Source organism: Pongo pygmaeus, chromosome 19, assembly GCF_028885625.2.
Source record: "Pongo pygmaeus isolate AG05252 chromosome 19, NHGRI_mPonPyg2-v2.0_pri, whole genome shotgun sequence".
Lineage (NCBI taxonomy): Eukaryota > Metazoa > Chordata > Mammalia > Primates > Hominidae > Pongo > Pongo pygmaeus.
Genome location: NC_072392.2, coordinates 8,025,293 through 8,042,947, shown reverse-complemented (window position 1 = coordinate 8,042,947; position 17,655 = coordinate 8,025,293). Strand labels below are relative to the sequence as shown.

The following is a 17,655-nucleotide window of genomic DNA, read 5'->3' as shown; positions in this document are numbered from 1 at the left end:
CAGCAATTAAAGAACTTTCAGATCTGCAGGGACCTGCGATGAGGCCCAAAGGTCATGAGGTCGCCGATGATAAGAGCTTCTTGGACTGTAGCTGGGCAATGTCGGAGGCCCAGCACCTCCAAGAGACAAAGAAATCTGAGTTGAGTTTCCCTTCCAGCCGGTTCCAAGCTTCCCAGAGACGCAGGGACTGTCCCATTCCCTTCGTCCACTCCCACCCTTTCCAGCCACCTTGCTCTGCTCTTATCCCCATGCTAGTTTAAGGACGCTGGCCATTTTTTGCACTCTGCAAATCCCTCACCAAACTGAGCAAAGTAGTCTGAGAGAAATCAGTCTTCCTCAAGGAAGGTTCAGGCCTGGGGTCCTCAGACAACCAGGGGCTCCGTGACAATCTGTGACTGCCGAGCAGTCCAGGAACACCAGCCTCTCCAGGTTCGGGTCCCTTGTTTCTCAGGCCCAGCTTGGTGGGAAGCTAAAGGCATGCGGAGGAGGGGAAGGGGAGCAGGTCTGAGTCTTCGGCATGGCGGGGAACTCAGACCGGCGTGGCGGTGGCAGCGGTCTCAAGTGATCCACAACTGGGCAGTGTAGCTGGGGCTGGGGGCCGCTCCCGGCGTGGGCAACCGCGGAAGCAGCGGTGTCCCCAAGCTAGGCCAGGGTGGGTTTCCGTTCGTCGGCCCTGCGTGGCCAGATCGGGGGCTGCGGGGCTGTGCCACCTAGCACCCTCTGAGGAGCAAAGGGCCTGGCTGCGCGCGGGTACCCAGCCGTTAGGTTAGAAGCGCCTTCGGGTACCCCTGACCTTCGCTGGCCCTGAGAGACCCGCAGCAGCGGGAGAATGTACTGCTCTCGCGAGGTTTTCCGAGAACGCGGCGGCGCGCCCGCGTACGCGGTTACCAAGGCAACTGGGCGGTGCCTGAGCAGGCGGGAAGGAGGCGTTCGTCTAGATTTGTCCGCTTGCGGGGAGACTTCAGGAGCCGCTGTCTCTGAACTTCCAGCCTCAGAGACCGCCGCCCTTATCCCCGAGGGCCATGGGCCGGGTCTCAGGGCTCGTGCCGTCTCGCTTCCTGACGCTCCTGGCGCATCTGGTGGTCGTCATCACCTTATTCTGGTCCCGGGTAAGACCCACGGCTGCACTCAGTCCGCCACCATTCCCATCTCGGAGTGGTCCTAGTCCCACCCTGCCCCCTCCCAGCGTCTTACCCACTTGGGTTTTCTTGTTTCCCGCCGCCCCCAGGCCTGCCCTGCAGCCTGCCCCTTTTTCACTTCTCTTCCTCTCTGCCCTGCTCCCAGGACAGCAACATACAGGCCTGCCTGCCTCTCACGTTCACCCCCGAGGAGTATGACAAGCAGGATATTCAGTGAGCTCTTGGGACGGGGTGGCCAGAACGAAGAGGTGGTGGGAGTGGAGGGGTCTTAGAAGAAGTCCAAAGGCCTGGGCCAGTCCACTTCCTCTCTGCAGGCTGGTGGCCGCGCTCTCTGTCACCCTGGGCCTCTTTGCAGTGGAGCTGGCCGGTTTCCTCTCAGGAGTCTCCATGTTCAACAGCACCCAGAGCCTCATCTGTATCCTTTCTGCCTGCCCACCTTTCCCACACGACCCACTTCTATCAGGACTCCCTTCAGCCACCTGACACAATAGTGTCTGCTATAGCCAATCCCTCCAGTTCAAAGATCTTCAACCATGTGCTAAATCCTGCTGTTTACTAGGCACTTAAAATCCCAAAATGAGAGTAAAATACAGTTTTTGGCCAGGCATGTTGGCTCACGTCTGTAATCCCAGCACTGTGGGAGGCGCAGGCAGGAGGCAACATAGTGAGACCCCATGTCTACAAAAATAATAGTAATAATAAAAACCCCACCGTTTCTTTTTACCGTGAGGAGGAGGTAGATACAAATCTCTAATTCAGTGTGATAAGCACTGTGCTATAGAAGTGTGTGAAGATGGAAAGCACAGGCAGGGCGCGATGGCTTACGCCTGTAATCCCAGCACTTTGGGAGGCCGAGGCAGGTGGACCACCTGAGGTCAGGAGTTCGAGACCATCCTGACCAACATGGTGAAACCCCCGTCTCTACTAAAAATACAAAAATTAGTTGGGCGTGGTGGCGCACTCCTGTAATCCTAGCCACTCAGGAGGCTGAGGAAGGAGAATTGCTTGAACCCGGGAGGCAGAGGTTGCAGTGAGCTGAGGTGGTGCCACTGCACTCCAGCCAGGGTGACAGAGCAAGACTCTGTCAAAAAACAAACAAAAGATATAAAGCACAGTGGGAACTCAGAAGAGGCAACGGAGATGAGGCACGTGGGTCAGAGAATTGTGGACCAGGAGGACCAGGACACTGGAGGCTGATTCCAGCGCATATTAAGTCGCTGTCAGCACTCCTTTGTGGCATAGCAGAAGGAGAGCCTACTCTTACCTCTCATCTGAAGGATCCAGGCTGGCCCATAGATAAGAGGTAGGGTAGCCTGAGGTCCGATCTGTGCAGTCACTTCTGGTCTCTCCTCACATGACTGTCCTAAAATTCAGAAGTCAGGGCTGCTGACTCTAGCCCTTGAAACATGGTGAGGGAGCAAGGGATGAACCTGAATGCAGATGCCAGCCCCACCACTGGCCTTTTCTGACCCATCACTGTCTGTCGATCCAAAGACTTTTCCTTAATCTGGTGCCTTCCCAAGCCATTGGGGCTCACTGTAGTGCATCCGTGGCCCTGTCCTTCTTCATATTCGAGCGTTGGGAGTGCACTACGTATTGGTACATTTTTGTCTTCTGCAGGTGTGGTAGCATCCAATATTTGGGGATGAGGGAGGAAGGTTGGCCCTAAACCTGAAGGTTTTTCTCCTACCCAGCCCTTTCCTCCATGTGTGAGATACCAGATCCACTCAACATCCTGTAGTCTTTTAAAGTTTCATCCCCTACCCCCCATGCCACCTGCCCTACACTTTCAGAGGTGGGGTCTCTGGTTTGGAGATTTGGATATTTATATTGAAAGGGTTTCTGAATCTACCACTTGCCTTGGTAGTGCCCTTCCAGCTGTCACTGAAATGGCTTTATTCGTCACCGTCTTTGGGCTGAAAAAGAAACCCTTCTGATCACCTTCATGACGGGAACCTAAGGACGAAGGCTACAGGGGCAAGGGCCGCTTCGTATTCCTGGAAGAAGGAAGGCATAGGCTTCGGTTCTCCCCTCGGAAACTGCTTCTGCTGGAGGATATGTGTTGGAATAATTACGTCTTGAGTCTGGGATTATCCGCATTGTATTTAGTGCTTTGTAATAAAATATGTTTTGTAGTAAGATTAAGACTTATATACAGTTTTAGGGGACAACTGAGATGGCTAAACTACTGAAGAAAAAAAAACAACGCTGTTTTCTAGTCCTGCAGACCGTAAGATACTTGGTATCGCTTCTATTTTGGTTATTACGGTAGGTGCCTGGCGGAAGGGAGTGGGCGGAGATATGTAAATAGAAAGTGCGTACAGTTAGAACGTCCAGCACGTAACTGATCGGAGCATTCTGGGAAGAAGTAATTTATTCCTTTTCGGCAGCCGAATGAAAAAAAAATTTTTTTAATGTGCAAGCAAATATGGCAAAACAACTGGAAGGACGCTAAATAGTAGGATTGGTCATACCAACGCGTTATAAACTCACCCTAGCTTGTAACGGAGTCTTTTTCACTGAGTGCGGAATGTCGGCAGTTTACGGTTATCGTCAGGTGGGATAATCCTTACCTGTTCCTCCTTTGGAGGGCAGATTAGAATATGATGATTGGAGATGCATGAAACGTGATTAACGTCTCTGCGTAATCAGGACTTGCAACACCCTGATTGCTCCTATCTGATTCTTCCTGACGATCACTTTCTGTTGTGTCTTATCGACTGTTATAGTTCTGTGGACATAGTTATGATTTTCTGTTTGTAATAATTTAGTATTTGTTTATTTTACAACCTTACTAAATTTGTTTGTTCTTGAAAACTGTGATTTGGTTTTTGTTGCTTTCTGGAATTTAGGCAGTGAAATAATGTAAATAGAGTCATTGTTCTTTGTCGTTTGATAACTTTAACGCTCACTTTTCAGGAGTAAGTATCTGTAGTCTTGTGCACAGGGTGGTTGCCCTCAGGATGATATTCAATAGGAACTATTTTTTTTTCTTTGAGGTAGGGTTTTGGTCTGTTGCCAAGGCAGGAGTGCACGGCGCAGATGTATATACATGGATATATTAGTTTTTGGAGAGTTGGTTGTTAAAAATCTACCAGTACACCCCCAAGAAACTGATCATCACCAATGACTTCTTCCCAAATCCAGAGTCACTTTTCAGACTTGAGATTGACCTCTCTTCAGCATATGGTATGTTGACCACCCCCCCTTTTTTTTTCAGTCTCACTCTGTTGCCCAGGCTAGAGTGCAGTGTGCAGTGGTGGGATCATGGCTCACTGCAGCCTCGAACTCCCAGGCTCAGATGATCCTCCTGCATCAGCCTCCCAAGTAGCTGGGACTACAGGTGAGCAGCACCACACCTGGTTGTTTTAAAATTTTCTATAGAGACAGGGTCTCACTGTGTTGCCCAAGCTGGTCCCAAACTCCTGGGCTCAAGCCGTCCTCCCCACTAGGCCTCTAGGCCTCCTAAAGTGCTAGGAGTACAGGCATGAGCCACCGGGTTTCGCCCACTCCCCTCTTTTGCACTTTTTTCTCCCTTAGTTTTGAAACAATGGTTCACCTGGTTTGCCTACTATTATACTGTTCTGGTTGTTCCTTCTTACATTCATTCAATAAATACTTATTGAGTACCTGCAGTGTGTCAGTTACTGGGGACATAATACTGGGTTGTCTCTTCTGCTTGCTCCATAAGTGCTGGTGATCACTACTCCTCGGGTGACGTCATCCATCTCTTGTTTTCAAACATCAACTAGATGCTGCTGGTTTCCAGATCTCAGCTCACTTATGTGAGCCCCAGCCTAGGGCCAGGACTACAGGAACAAGCTCTGCAGCCAGACTGCCTGCCGGGGTCCCAGTGCGGTTTTTTCTCTTTTTTGGCCGTGTGATGGGCAGGAGGTCACTTTTCCTCTTTCTGCCTCAGTTCCTTCATCCACACTCACACTTTTTTTTTTTTTTTTTTTGAGATGGAGTCTTGCTCTGTCGCCCAGGCTATAGTGTAGTGGCGCGATCTGCAACCTCCGCCTCCCTGGTTCAAGCGATTCTCCTGCCTCAGCCTCCTGAGTAGCTGGGATTACAGGCGCCGGCCACTGCTGTCTGTCAGGCGAGAAGGGTAGCAGAGGCAGAGTGTCAGGCCTGTGATAACTGCTCAGTGTCTTTTCCCTGAGTTGATTGGGTCTTAGGATTCTCCCATCATAGTGGACATCTGTTTTTGCCAGTTCAGTATCCATCCTTTCTTTCTGGTAATAGCACCACCATTTTCTTTTTTTCTTTTCTTTTTCTTTCTTTCTTTCTTTTCTTTTTCTTTTTTTTTTTTTTTTTTTTCTTTTTTTGAGACGGAGTCTCGCTCTGTCGCCCAGGCTGGAGTGCGATGACGCAATCTCGGCTCACTGCAACCTCGGCCTCTCGGGTTCAAGCGATTCTCCTGCCTCAGCCTCTTGAGTAGCTGGGATCACAGGCGCGCGCCACCACGCCCGGCTAATTTTTGTATTTTTAGTAGAGACGAGGTTTCACCATGTTGGTCAGGCTGGTCTCGATCTCCTGACCTTGTGATCCGCCAGCGTCGGCCTCCCAAAGTGCTGGGATTACAGGCGTGAGCCACTGCGCCCGGCAGCACCACCATTTTCTTTTGGGAGACCCTCCCTTATTGTTAGTCGGCGTGGTGAGGAAGAGGCTGACAGCCACTCGCTTCCATTCCTCTCTAGGCTCATTGTGTTTTCCTGGGCGCGGTGATTGCTTCAAGCATAAACCTTGACAACAAGACTATTGCTGGAACTTTTGGGAAAAGAGAAGCCTGGACTCTTCCTGGAAATAAAAGCATGCTATAAAATACAATAATTAGCCTGGGCGCGGTGGCTCATGCCTTTAATTTCAGCACTTTGGGAGGCCGAGGTGGGCAGATCACCTGAGGTCAGGAGTTCGAGAACAGCCTAGCCAGCATGGTGAAACCCCGTCTCTACTAAAAATACAAAAATTAGTCAGCCCTGGTGGCGTGTGCCTATAATCTTAGCTACTCGAGAGGCTGAGGCAGGAGAATCGCTTGAACCCGGGAGACGGAGGTTGCAGTGAGCCGAGATCGCGCCACTGCCCTTCAGCCTGGGTGACAGAGGGAGTCTCTGTCTTAAAAAAAAAAAAAAAAAAAAAAAAAAAAGGCATAAAAGTATTCAAATAAATCTTGGAACTTTTAACCTTTATATTTTGAATAACTTAATTTTTTTTTTTCTTTTTGAGACGGAGTCTTGCTCTGTCGCCAGGCTGGAGCACAGTGGTGCGATCTCGACTCACTGCAACCTCCGCCTCCCGTGTTCAAGCGATTCCCCTGCCTTAGCCTCCCAAGTAGCTGGGACTACAGACATATGCTGCCACGCCCGGCTGATCTCCCATCCCCTCCCCTCTGTTTTTTTTGTTTTTTTTTTTTTTGAGATGGAGTCTCCCTCTGTCGCCCTGGCTGAAGTGCAATGGCGTGATCTCGGCCCACTGCAACCTCTGCGTCCCAGGTTCAAGTGATTATCCTGCCTCAGCCTCCCAAGTAGCTGGGATTACAAGTGCGTGCCACCACACCTGGCTAATTTTTGTATTTGTAGAAGAGACAGGGGTTGGGGGGAGGTTCACCATGTTGGCCAGGCTGGTCTCGAACTCCTGACCTCAGGTGATCTGCCCACCTCAGTCTCCCAAAGTGCTGGGATTACAGATGTGAGCCACCCTGCTTAGCCCTATTATTATTTTTGAGACAGGGTCTTGCCCTGTGGCTCAGGCAGGAGTGCAGCGGCATGATCATAGCTCACTGCAGCCTCAGCTGCCCCAGGCTCAAGCGATCCTCCCACCTCAGCCTCCCTAGTAGCTGGGATTACAAGCACCCACTGCCACTACTGGCTAATTTTGATGGCTTTTTTTGTTTTGTTTTGTTTTGAGGCAGAGTCTTACTCTGTCACCCAGGTTGGAGTGCAGTGTTGCCTTCACAGCTCACTGCAGCCTTGACCTTCTGGGCTCAAACAATCCTCCCACTTCTGCCTCCGGAGTAACTGGGACCACAGGCGGATAAAAACACACCCAGCTAATTTTTTAACTTTTTTGTAGTGACGGGGTCTCGCTTTGTTGCCCAGGCTGGTCTTGAAGTCTCAAAGTATGGTAATAAAACACTGAAGGCATAAATGAAAACACACACTTAAATATATATTAGAATGTTAAAACTATGCATAGTAAAAAAAATCATAAGCAAAAGTTAAAGAATAGATGATAATCTAGGGGGAATATTTTAAATTCATATTGCAGAGAAAGGACTAATTTTGACATATATAAGTCTACAAATTTACAAGATAAATACCAATAACCCAATAAAACTGTACAAAACATTTCTACAGAAATTTCACTGGTAAGGAAATACAAAAAACTCTCAACTATATGAAAAGGTGCCTAACCTCATTCATAAATGAGAAATGCAGATCATGTTTCAACTTTGCATATTTGTAATCACCAAAAAATTTCATAGAGTGTTGGAGGGGGTGTGGGCAAACAGGCGTTGCCTATTTGTTGGTGAGAGTAAAAGCTGGTAACACATCTATGGAGAGCAATTTAGCAATTCCCATGAAAATCAAAATCACAAACACCTATTCCTTTGACCTAGGATTTATTTTTGTTATGTTTATTGTTTTTGAGACAGGGTCTCACTCTGTTGCCCAGGTTGGAGTGCAGTGACATGATCATGGCTCACTGAAGCCTTGGAAATCCTAGGCTAAAGTGAGCCTCCCACCGCAGCCTCCCAAGTAGCTGGGAATACAGGTGTGAGCTACCACACCTGACTAGTATTTTCATGTCTAAGAATTAGCCCTACATATTTGCACACAGTTGAAAGGGGAATGTGTAGGATATTCTTTGCACCTCTGCTTGTATTGGCAAAAGGCTAGAAACAACCTAAATGTCTGTCCGTAGGGGATTGGTTACATTCTTATACATCCATACTGTGGAATACTATGCCACCAGAAGAAAGTGAATTTTATGCAGTATAATGGTACAATATACAAGATACATTAAGTGACAAAAGCAAGGTGCAGAAAAGTGCATGTAGTTTGCTTCCACTGGTGTAAAAAAGAGGAAAACTACAAACACGATTGCTTACATATGCATGGACCATCTCTGAAAGGAGGCGCAGGCAACCGGGAGTATTGGCTGTTGTGAGAAAGCAGATTGAGTGGCTGGGATACAGGGTGGGGGAGAAACTTTCTGCACATACTCTTTTGAACTTTTGAAATTTTGAAGATAAATTGTGTGTGTGTGTGTGTTCGTGTGTGTGTTTAATATACAAGGTTGAGTGCAGTGGCTCACACTTGTAATCCCAGAACTTTGGTAGGCCAAGGCAGGAGGACTGTTTGAGCCCAGGAGTGTGAGACCAGCCTAGGCAACATAATGAGACCCCCATCTCTACAAAAAATTGTAAAAATTAGCTGGATGTGGATGTGGTGGTCTCCGCCTGTGATCCCAGCTACTTGGGAGGCTAAGGTGGGAGGATTACTTGAGCCCAGGAGTTCGAGGCTGCAGTGAGCTTTGATTGTGCCACTGCACTCCCTCCTGGGTGACAGAGTGAGACCATGTCTCTGAAAAAACAAATAAAAATTTAAAAACTGTAACATTTTTGGGGCCGGGCATGGTAGCTCACACCTATAATCCCAGCACTTTAGGGGGCTAAGGCCAGAGGATCACTTGAGGCCAGAAGTTTGAGACCAGCTTGGAAAACATGGTGAGACCCCCATCTCTATAAACTAGATATAAATATATATAAAACTATAACATTTTAAACAAATGTGAGCCTGCAGCTGCTTATGTTGCCTGTGTGGAAATGAAGCTATACCAGAGGCAAGCATAGCTGAAGAACAGAGAGACAGATCCCCAATGGCATCTTTTGAAGACCTGGATCCTGCTGTTTCTAGCTGTGTTCTAGTTACAAGATTCTTCTTTTTTGGTTTAATCTGTTTGAGGAGGGTTGGCAAGTGTCTTGGTCATTAAGTCCATCACAGCAAAGATCATGCTGTTTTAACAATCTCTCTTTGTGTTTATTATTGTAGCTTCTGATACCAGCACAATGCCTGGCATTGTAGAATGAAAGAGCCCTCATTTAACAAATGAGAAAAATGAGGCCCCAGGAGAAAGGCATTTGCTCCAGGACACCATGCGGAGTGGGAAAGCTGGGACTGGAACCCAAGTCCCTGGCTGTTAGGCCAAATCAGTTGACTCAATTAAACAAATGTTTATTGAACACCTGCTACCTGCCAGGCTCTGGGCTTGGCGTGTAATATGGAGGGTAATAAGATGTCAGCCAGGTGCAGTGGCTCATACCTGTAATCCCGGCACTTTGGGAGGCCGAGGCAGGTGGATCACCTGAGATCAGGAGTCCGAGACCAGCCTGCCCAACATGGTGAAACCCTGTCTCTGCTAAAAATACAAAAATCAGCTGGGATTAATGGCAGGCGCCTGTAATCCCAGCTACTCAGGAGGCTGAGGCAGGAGAATTGTTTGAACCCAGGAGGCGGAAGATGGCACCGCTGCACTCCAGCCTGGGGAACAGAGTGAGACTCCGTCTCAAAAATAAATAAATAAATAAATAAAAAGGATGTGGGTTCTTGACAACCTCTCTATCTGGAGGAGAATTCCTCCCCCTTTCAAAACAAGAGGAGCTTGTTAAACCCAGTGAATCTCTAATGAATGGAGGGTTGGAGAGTGAGGGACTGGAACCAGGAGTCCTTTCACGCACCCAATCCCAGGAGACTCTGATCTGCCTATGTCTTCTCCCACCCATATAGGGCTCTGGTATGTGGCACCCCCACCACCCACACTGCCCTGCTTCCCAGTGGCCAGGGGCCTGGGCCTGCTCTGCTGGCTGGTTCCCTGGTCGAACCAGTAAAAAGTGATCAGTGCTTCACCAGCCCAACTAGGACTGTCCTTCTATAGAATACTGGGCACATAGGTCCTGCCCAAACCCATCCTTCCCATTAGCAGTCTATCTGCCTGCTATGCACTCACCATAGTTTATTATTCATTTGCCTGCCTCGTCCCTGGCACTGTGCTTGGTACTTGTTCAGAGAGAACTTCACATATTAAAAAGATACCACTTTATGTGTTTATATTATGCTTTAATACAAAAAGAGACACATTCTTGACCGGGTGCATTGGCTCACGCCTGTAATCCCAACACTTCGGGCGGTCAAGGTCGGCAGATCACCTGAAGTCAGGAGTTTGAGACCAGCCTGGCCAACATGGCGTAACCCTGTCTCTACTAAAAACAGAAAAATTAGCAGAGGTTGTAGTGAGCCAAGCTTGTGCCACTGCACTCCAGCTTGGGTGACAGAGGGAGACTGCCTCAAAAAAAATAATTTAAAAGGCCGGGCATGGTGGCTCACACCTGTAATCCCAGAACTTCAGGAGGCCAAGGTGGGCGGATCACCTGAAGTCAGGAGTTTGAGACCAGCCTGGCCAACATGGCGCAACCCTGTCTCTACTAAAAATAGAAAAATTAGCCAGGCATGGTGGCGGACGCCTGTAATCCCAGGGACTTGGGAGGCTGAGGCAGGAGGATATCTTGAACCCGGGAGGCAGAGGTTGCAGTGAGCCGAGATCGCGCCACTGCACTGCAGCCTGGTGAAAGAGTGAGACTTCATCTCAAAAATAAGTAAAAATAAAAACAAATTGAGCACATGTGGCAATCCATGCCAACTGTCTGGCACACAGTGGGTCCCTGGAGTGTCCCCTCCTTCCAGGAGCCCAGAGCTGGACAGGGAGCTCTGAGAACCTTCTGGCCTGGAGGGTTCACCAGACGTCACAGCTGATTGCAATGGTGGAGGGCTAACCTTTCTATTACTCATTAGAAGGCCTTTACTTCACAAGCTGCACTGAGGGACACACAGGCCTCTGAAATTAAAAGTTCAGTCAGGTTTGATTCATGTGGATGAAGCAAGTTCATGAGTCAGTGTGGGAACGACCCAGCTCCTTTCTTTCTTTTTTTTTTTTTTTGAGACGGAGTCTTTCTGTAGCCCAGGCTGGAGTGCAGTGGCACGATCTCGGCTCACTGCAAGCTCCGCCTCCCGGGTTCACGCCATTCTCACGCCTGTAATCCCAGCTACTCGGGAGGCTGAGGCAGGAGAGTGGCGTGAACCCGGGGGGCGGAGCTTGCAGTGAGCAGAGATCGCACCACTGCACTCCAGCCTGGGCGACAGACAGAGACACCGTCTCAAAAAAAGAAAAAAAAAAAAAGTGTGGTCTCTGTTGCCTACATCACAATCACCTTGAACCCCTAAATCCTTTGAATGAGTCTTGGGGGTGTACCCTAGAAATTCATCGGCCAATTCCCGCAGCCGGTACATGTAGAAGCCAAATCTGAGTTATGCAAATACATTATTTTTCTATTATTCAACTTACCTCTATTTGGGTCTCCATTCCACCTGCCTGCAGAAAACATTCTCTCAGTCACTTCCAGGTGAACTCCGTCATCCCACTCCTTCTCCCACCTCCGCCACTGATCTAAATTTGGGGAGTTCCTCTGAGCCACAGCCTAGGTGGGGTGGGGTGGGAAGGGGCTGCTGGATGAGAGTCCTCTTTCTGAGATGAATCCTCCTGGGCCCTTCATCTCCGTGGGTCACACATGCCCTCATTTCTACTCTGCTGCTGCCGCCCCCTCGATCCAATAGCAATAGCACGACCCCTGGCCTTGACCGTGTATCTGGGGCTCTGTCCCTTCCACATCACCCCCAAACCAGCATCAAATGTCTTGCCTGGCTCTGCACTAGGCTCCCCTCAGTTAGTGCAGGGTGTCCAACTGGGGGCGGAAGGGCTTCCTGTGCCTGCCTCTTCCAATCCTCCCTGTCTTATTTATACCCTGACAGACACTGAGGGTTTTGAACTTAAAAGGCTGGAATTTGGCATCTTTGTTCTCTGACTACAAAGAGGAATCATCTCAAGACCAAAAAGCAGGAGCCAGCATCTCATAGCATGATCTGAGACCCCCATGGAAGCTGCTCTTTTCTTTCTCATCACATAGGCTGAGCCACCCGGGACTGTCAGTGCACAAGGACCAGGGACGCGGCTGCTCCTCTGAGGGGGAGGAAGCCAAGAGTATCTTCTCTTAGATTGGGCTGAGTTCCCACACCCAGCACACACATTCCCTGCTCACTCACCTCCCCCAGACAGCTGGGAAATGACACCTCTGGTGACAGAGCCAGTCTCCGGGCTTCTGTGGGGAGGGCGTGGGGCACTGCAGTGGGGGAGGATCTCACACCCAGAAGCCCTGGGAAGCCGGGGCGGGGGAGGGAGGAAGCTGGTTCCTGTTTGTCTTAGAGATCAAGGCCATCAGCCTCCCTGCACCTTCCAGGGATGTAGTAAGCACCCCCACCCCAGGGCCAAAGGGCCTCGCCTAAAATGCCTCCTGCACCCTTGAGGCTTGCTTTGACCCCCTGCACTCCACCAGAGCGACAGCTCCCCTGGTCCCATCTTCTCTGACAAGCTGGGTGGGAGTGTATACAGCTGCTGGGTGTGCTTAGAGGGCCTAATGGAGACCAGCCAGGGATAATCTCCTATGTTATCCACATCAAGCCATTTAACAAATATGGATTTAGTATCTGCATATGCAATGTATTTGGGGTCCAGAGAGAGGGGGGCAACTGTCCAAGGTCACACCTGCGAGGCGAATACACATGTAAAGCAGCACCTTGTAACCTGTGCCCACTGTGCCTACTACTAAAGAAAATAAAATGAGAGAAAAAGAAAAAAAGGTTTTTTTTTTTTTTGGCCCAGGCCCTCCCTGTGCCTGGGACCAAAGCCTGAGCCCTTTCCTGCAGTCGGGGTCGCTGACCCAAGTGGGGCAAAGCTAGGTCTTGGCCAGTCAGCAGCCACCACGTGAAGCAGCCCCTGCCCCCATCACTCCCGGCAGCCTTGTGCTCTCCTCCTCGGGGTCCTCAGCTCACCCCACCTCAGTCGGGCCTGCTCCAGCTGTTAAGTACCCCTAGTCTGAACCTTAATCGTGAGGCGGGGCAGCCCCCTCCCCACACCCTGTAGACACTCCCCCGTCCTCCCCCTCCTGGACTTGTTTGGGCGGGAAGAGCCTGCCTCATCTTTTCTTCCTACCCTCCTACCCAGTGGCCAGGGACCCTAGGCTTCCTCTGAGACATCCACCAGCGGTGATGGGTTGGGACCAACCTCCCCTACGCCTCTCCACCCTAGCAGCAGGGTCCCCGCTCTGGGTATTGCCCCAGCACCTGCACTGGCTCTCTCTGATTTCCCAACTCCAGCCCATTCCAAGTGCTGAAGGCGGGTCGCTAGGTGCTGGGACCTGGGCGCGGGGCAAGACCTTGGGCTGTGTGGGGTGGGGGCTGGTTTACTGGGTTCACGATTGAGGGAGTGGTCTGGGGGTTAGGTGTAGGGCCAGGCTGCGGTGTGCCCTAAGGGGCAGGTGGCAGGCGGTTTGGGGGCGGCTGTGGTCAGACAGGGTGGGGTGGCGGTGGGTTTGGGGAAGCCGCAGCAGCCCGCCTTGGGGTCCCGCGAGTGCCGAGGGAGCTGCCGGGGGGCACGGTGGCGCGGGGCCCGTGGTCCTGCCCGGCACGACCCCCGCCCCGCAGCGCCCCGCCCCCGCGGCCCCGCTCCCGACGCGTCGCCCGCGGCGCCCCGCCCCCGCCCGCAGTGCCCGGATGCGGGTGACGCGCGGCCGCCATCTTTCCGTCCCGGGCAGCCAGCGCCAGTCGGAGCCAGCGCGAGCCGCCGCCATCACTGCCGCTGCCAAGTCCTCCGCCCGCTGCCCCCGCCATGTGAGTCGGCCGCCCGCCACCCTCACCGCGCTTCCCTGCGCCGGCCGCCGCCCTTGGCAACCGGCCGTGGGGAGTGACCGGGGTCTCTCCCGCGTTCCCCGCGCCCCGGGGCCAGGCCCAAGCCGGTGACTGCGCGCGGGCGGCCGAGGAGCCCCGCGTCCCGGGCTGGCCGGCTTGGGCAATGGCCGCGGGAAGGAGCGGACCCCGTGTCCTCCTGCCCCGCCCCGCCCCTGTCACCGCGGCCGCCTGTCTTTTCGGGTCGACCCGGATCGCATCTGTGAGGTCGCCCTCATTTGACAGGCGGGGAAACTGAGGCCGGGGGGGTCTCGCTCAAGGTCACGCAGCTCATCGGCGGTGGGGCTGGACCGAGACCAGGGTTTCCATCGGGTGGCCTTCCTCCCGAAAAGGAGGACTGGAGGGACGAGGATGGACAGGTGGATGGGCGGAGCCCTGGCCGCGGGGCCGGGAGGCTGCAGGCCCTGGGTCTTAATCCGTCCCTGCTCCTCAGGTCTGCTACCGCTGCCACGGCCCCCCCTGCCGCCCCGGCTGGGGAGGGTGGTCCCCCTGCACCCCCTCCAAACCTCACCAGTAACAGGAGACTGCAGCAGACCCAGGCCCAGGTGGATGAGGTGAGTGTGGGGGGAGTCAAAAGCAGTAGGAAGGACCCTGGGGGTTGGCGTATAGGTGTAGGGGCCCATGTTGGTTTGGGAGTGATGACAGTTCACGCCTGTGGGTTTACGGACAAAGATACCATGCCCCATCCCTGTCTCCCTGTCAGCACGCACTTGGAAGGGCGCTGGGGTGTTAATCAGCTTTGCTAGCCTGGGGTGTGCCAGCCTGGGCAGGTGTGCTCTGATGATGGACAGAGCGCCTGAGCCTCCATAGAGGGAGGGTGTTGCTATGACATCTGAGATGTCACCAGCATGCCCCTGATGTGTGCTCCTTGCATGTCCCCAGGTGTGCTAGGCATGTTCTGTGTGTCCTTGGCATGTTAACCTGGCAGCATCAGGGTGCATGTTCCATGTGTGGCACGGTGGGCACATGAGGATTGCCCTCACTGAGGTGGGCCTTGGCACACCTCCCTGCCTCGTGGGCCCTTCTCCCAGGTGGTGGACATCATGAGGGTGAACGTGGACAAGGTCCTGGAGCGGGACCAGAAGCTGTCGGAGCTGGACGACCGTGCAGATGCACTCCAGGCGGGGGCCTCCCAGTTTGAAACAAGTGCAGCCAAGCTCAAGCGCAAATACTGGTGGAAAAACCTCAAGGTAAGGGTGGGGACAGGAAGGAGGACTGGCGGGTGAATGGGGTATCATAGTTTGTCTTACTGATCCTTTCCTCTCACCCCCAGATGATGATCATCTTGGGAGTGATTTGCGCCATCATCCTCATCATCATCATAGGTGAGTAGGGTGGGAATGGGGCCCTTTCCCTGGAGAGGTTTCCCCAGTGGATTCTAGGTTTTGAAGGTCATTAACCTAGTTTTTACTCTTCAGCCAAAAACACATATAGCTGCTAATGGCAATTCTGATTCATCTAGATTCATCTGATTCATCTAGAGCCAAAAACTTTGATGTTATTTAGCCTGCATTTTGCCTGGTTCTTGGCAGTTTTGTTAACATTTGGAAATAGGAAAGGTGGTGTATCCATTGAGGATCTTTTGGGCCTAAGAGCCCAGTCTGAGAACCCTGGAATTGAGGAGTGGGAGAAAGGAAAGGACCAGGGGCTTGAGACATGACCAGGAAGCCAACCACCCCATTGTTTGAGGGCTTGTGGTCTCAGAGGCTCAGAGGATTAGGGTCTGTGGCTTCAAGGCCATACCATGGAGCGGAAGGGACCTCAGAACCTACCTGTCTAGCCCCTTGCTTTGTAGATGGAAAAACTGAGTCCAAGAGAGGGGTAGGGGTGTCAGCCAGCTGGGGAGTGGGGAGGATTGGAGCAGGGCCAGGCCTGACACACTGCTTTCTTTTTTTCTCTCTCTCTCTCTCCCCTCTCCCTCTTCCTCATCTTCTTCCCCTCTCTCCACAGTTTACTTCAGCACTTAAATCCCCGAGGAGTCTGCCCTGCCTAGAGAAGGGCCTCTCCCCCAACCCTCAGCCGTTCCTCCACCTCTCAGCCATATCTTTCAGCACCCCCTCCCCTGGATCCGTGCGTGTGTGTGTCCGTGTGTGTGTCCCCCTGTAAATAGCCAGCTGTTATTTATACATATATAATATTATATATATTTGGTCTGTTTGTAGTTTTATTACTAGATGATTTTTCCGGTTGTCCTTAACACCCCTTCCTGAGGTTCCCTTCACCTCCTCTCTCTTGCCTTCCTTCCCTTTCCCTTTCTTCCTGACTAGCCCCAAGTCCCTTCATTTGCATCTGCTATGCAATAGTCCCTCTCCTTTCCTTCTTCTTCCCTCAGATTTAGCTGATCCTTCCTCCCACCCAGGCCTCCCTTTCCTCCTCCCTCTCCCCGTCATGCTCCCTCTGCCCCGCCCTCAAAAACAAAAAACAAAAAACAAAAAGCACCTGTCCAGGCTTCCTTAGGTGCATCTTCTTTGCATTCACTGGGAGGCTCTGAGACTGGCCCCACTTGGTCCTAAGAATCCCAAGGTCTTTGGGAGCGTCCAGCATGTTAATTAGCGTATCATTACATACTGCCATCCCTTTCCATTTCTTTTTGTTCCATCACTCTTCTCTCAACCTGTGTTTCTTTTTTTACTGAGGAGTTAGTCCCCATTAGTTCCTGTGTCACATTTTCATTTGCACGACATTACTCGCAGGTGGTGGGGAGCCTGGGCTTTTGGGGAACCAAGCTGCTCTGGCCCCCAGCATTGCCTCCTCCTAGCCCCTCTAGTCCAGTTTGCCTCCCTTACCCTCATTTTCCAAACCTCTTGGACCCTCCTCTCCCTCCCCCAGCTGGTATGTAAGTGTCTTGGAGTTCAGTATGTTATGATGGACCAATAATTCTGCCACTTGGGGTTTCTCCCTACATTCCTGCTCCCCAGTTTTCATGTGGGGTACTCAACTGACATTCCCATGGGGTTTCCCTCCCATCTGCCTGATCCACCTCCTCCTCCCACCAGGAGAGTTGGGGGTTGGCCACAATTGATCTCTTTTGAGAGGGGTGGCTACCAGTGTGTGTGGGGGGGTCATCACTGCCTTGGGGAGGAGTGGGGCAGGGCAGAGAATCCCCCCAATTCCTGCCTGAAATCTCTGGCCTCATCCCCGCTGGGGGTTGGACTGAAAACCTTCCTCCCCAGTTTGGGGGGTGTTGCCCCCATCACTGCCCAGCTCCTCTGACTGCCCCCCCGAATTTAGGGTGGGGGTACTAGTCACTGCCAATGTGTGTATGGGACTTGCTGGAAAACAGGGATGCTCGCCCCTCTCCAGGGCTATTGAGCCCAGAGAGAGCTGTCCTCTCATTGGGTGAAGTGATTGAGGAAGGGTCTATTGTCTTTTTAAATGGCACAATTTTAAGGGTTTGAGGGTACAGTCCCTTAACCTGCCACGGGAGGGGGCCCCCAAACTTTCTTCCCCCCACACTTGTGGTTTTCTGTGTGGAGGGGGAGCAGGGATATCTAAGCTGTGGTGTGAAAGGGTAGGAGAGATGCTGGGGGTGGGGGTGCTGTGTTCTAGACCCCCCATATTATCCCAGTGTCCCCTGCCCCCCTCTTCCCCCACCCCATGCCCCCAATTCTGTGGCGCATCCAGATTGTGAAAATGTACAATAAATGTGTAATGAGTAACCA

The 17,655-nt window shown here is 51.9% G+C and overlaps 2 protein-coding genes and 1 non-coding gene across 6 annotated transcripts; all 3 read left to right on the top strand.

Annotated features, from left to right (window-relative positions):
• The first annotated feature begins 886 nt into the window (after positions 1 to 886).
• TMEM107 (transmembrane protein 107) lies at positions 887 to 4,768 on the top strand. Of its 4 annotated transcripts, none has more exons than XM_054456750.2 (5): positions 887 to 1,109; positions 1,285 to 1,352; positions 1,454 to 1,554; positions 2,663 to 2,759; positions 3,007 to 4,768. In XM_054456750.2, the coding sequence occupies exons 1-5, from the start codon at positions 1,023 to 1,025 to the stop codon at positions 3,074 to 3,076; spliced, it is 423 nt and encodes a 140-aa protein (XP_054312725.1). In that variant the 5' UTR covers positions 887 to 1,022; the 3' UTR covers positions 3,077 to 4,768. The 4 variants fall into 4 exon arrangements, with proteins under 4 accessions (XP_054312725.1, XP_054312723.1, XP_054312727.1 ...); XM_054456748.2 differs by having other exon boundaries at positions 895 to 1,109; positions 1,436 to 1,554; XM_054456752.2 differs by having other exon boundaries at positions 904 to 1,109; positions 2,663 to 2,738.
• Positions 3,690 to 3,823, top strand: LOC129018486 (U8 small nucleolar RNA). Its single transcript, XR_008495308.1, has one exon. It is a non-coding gene; the product is annotated as a U8 small nucleolar RNA (small nucleolar RNA).
• Positions 4,769 to 13,778: 9,010 nt separating the features above from the next.
• Positions 13,779 to 17,655, top strand: VAMP2 (vesicle associated membrane protein 2). The gene is made up of 5 exons (XM_054456747.2): positions 13,779 to 13,918; positions 14,427 to 14,547; positions 15,025 to 15,183; positions 15,267 to 15,318; positions 15,944 to 17,655. Coding segments are annotated over exons 1-5 (351 nt in total). The 5' UTR covers positions 13,779 to 13,916; the 3' UTR covers positions 15,961 to 17,655.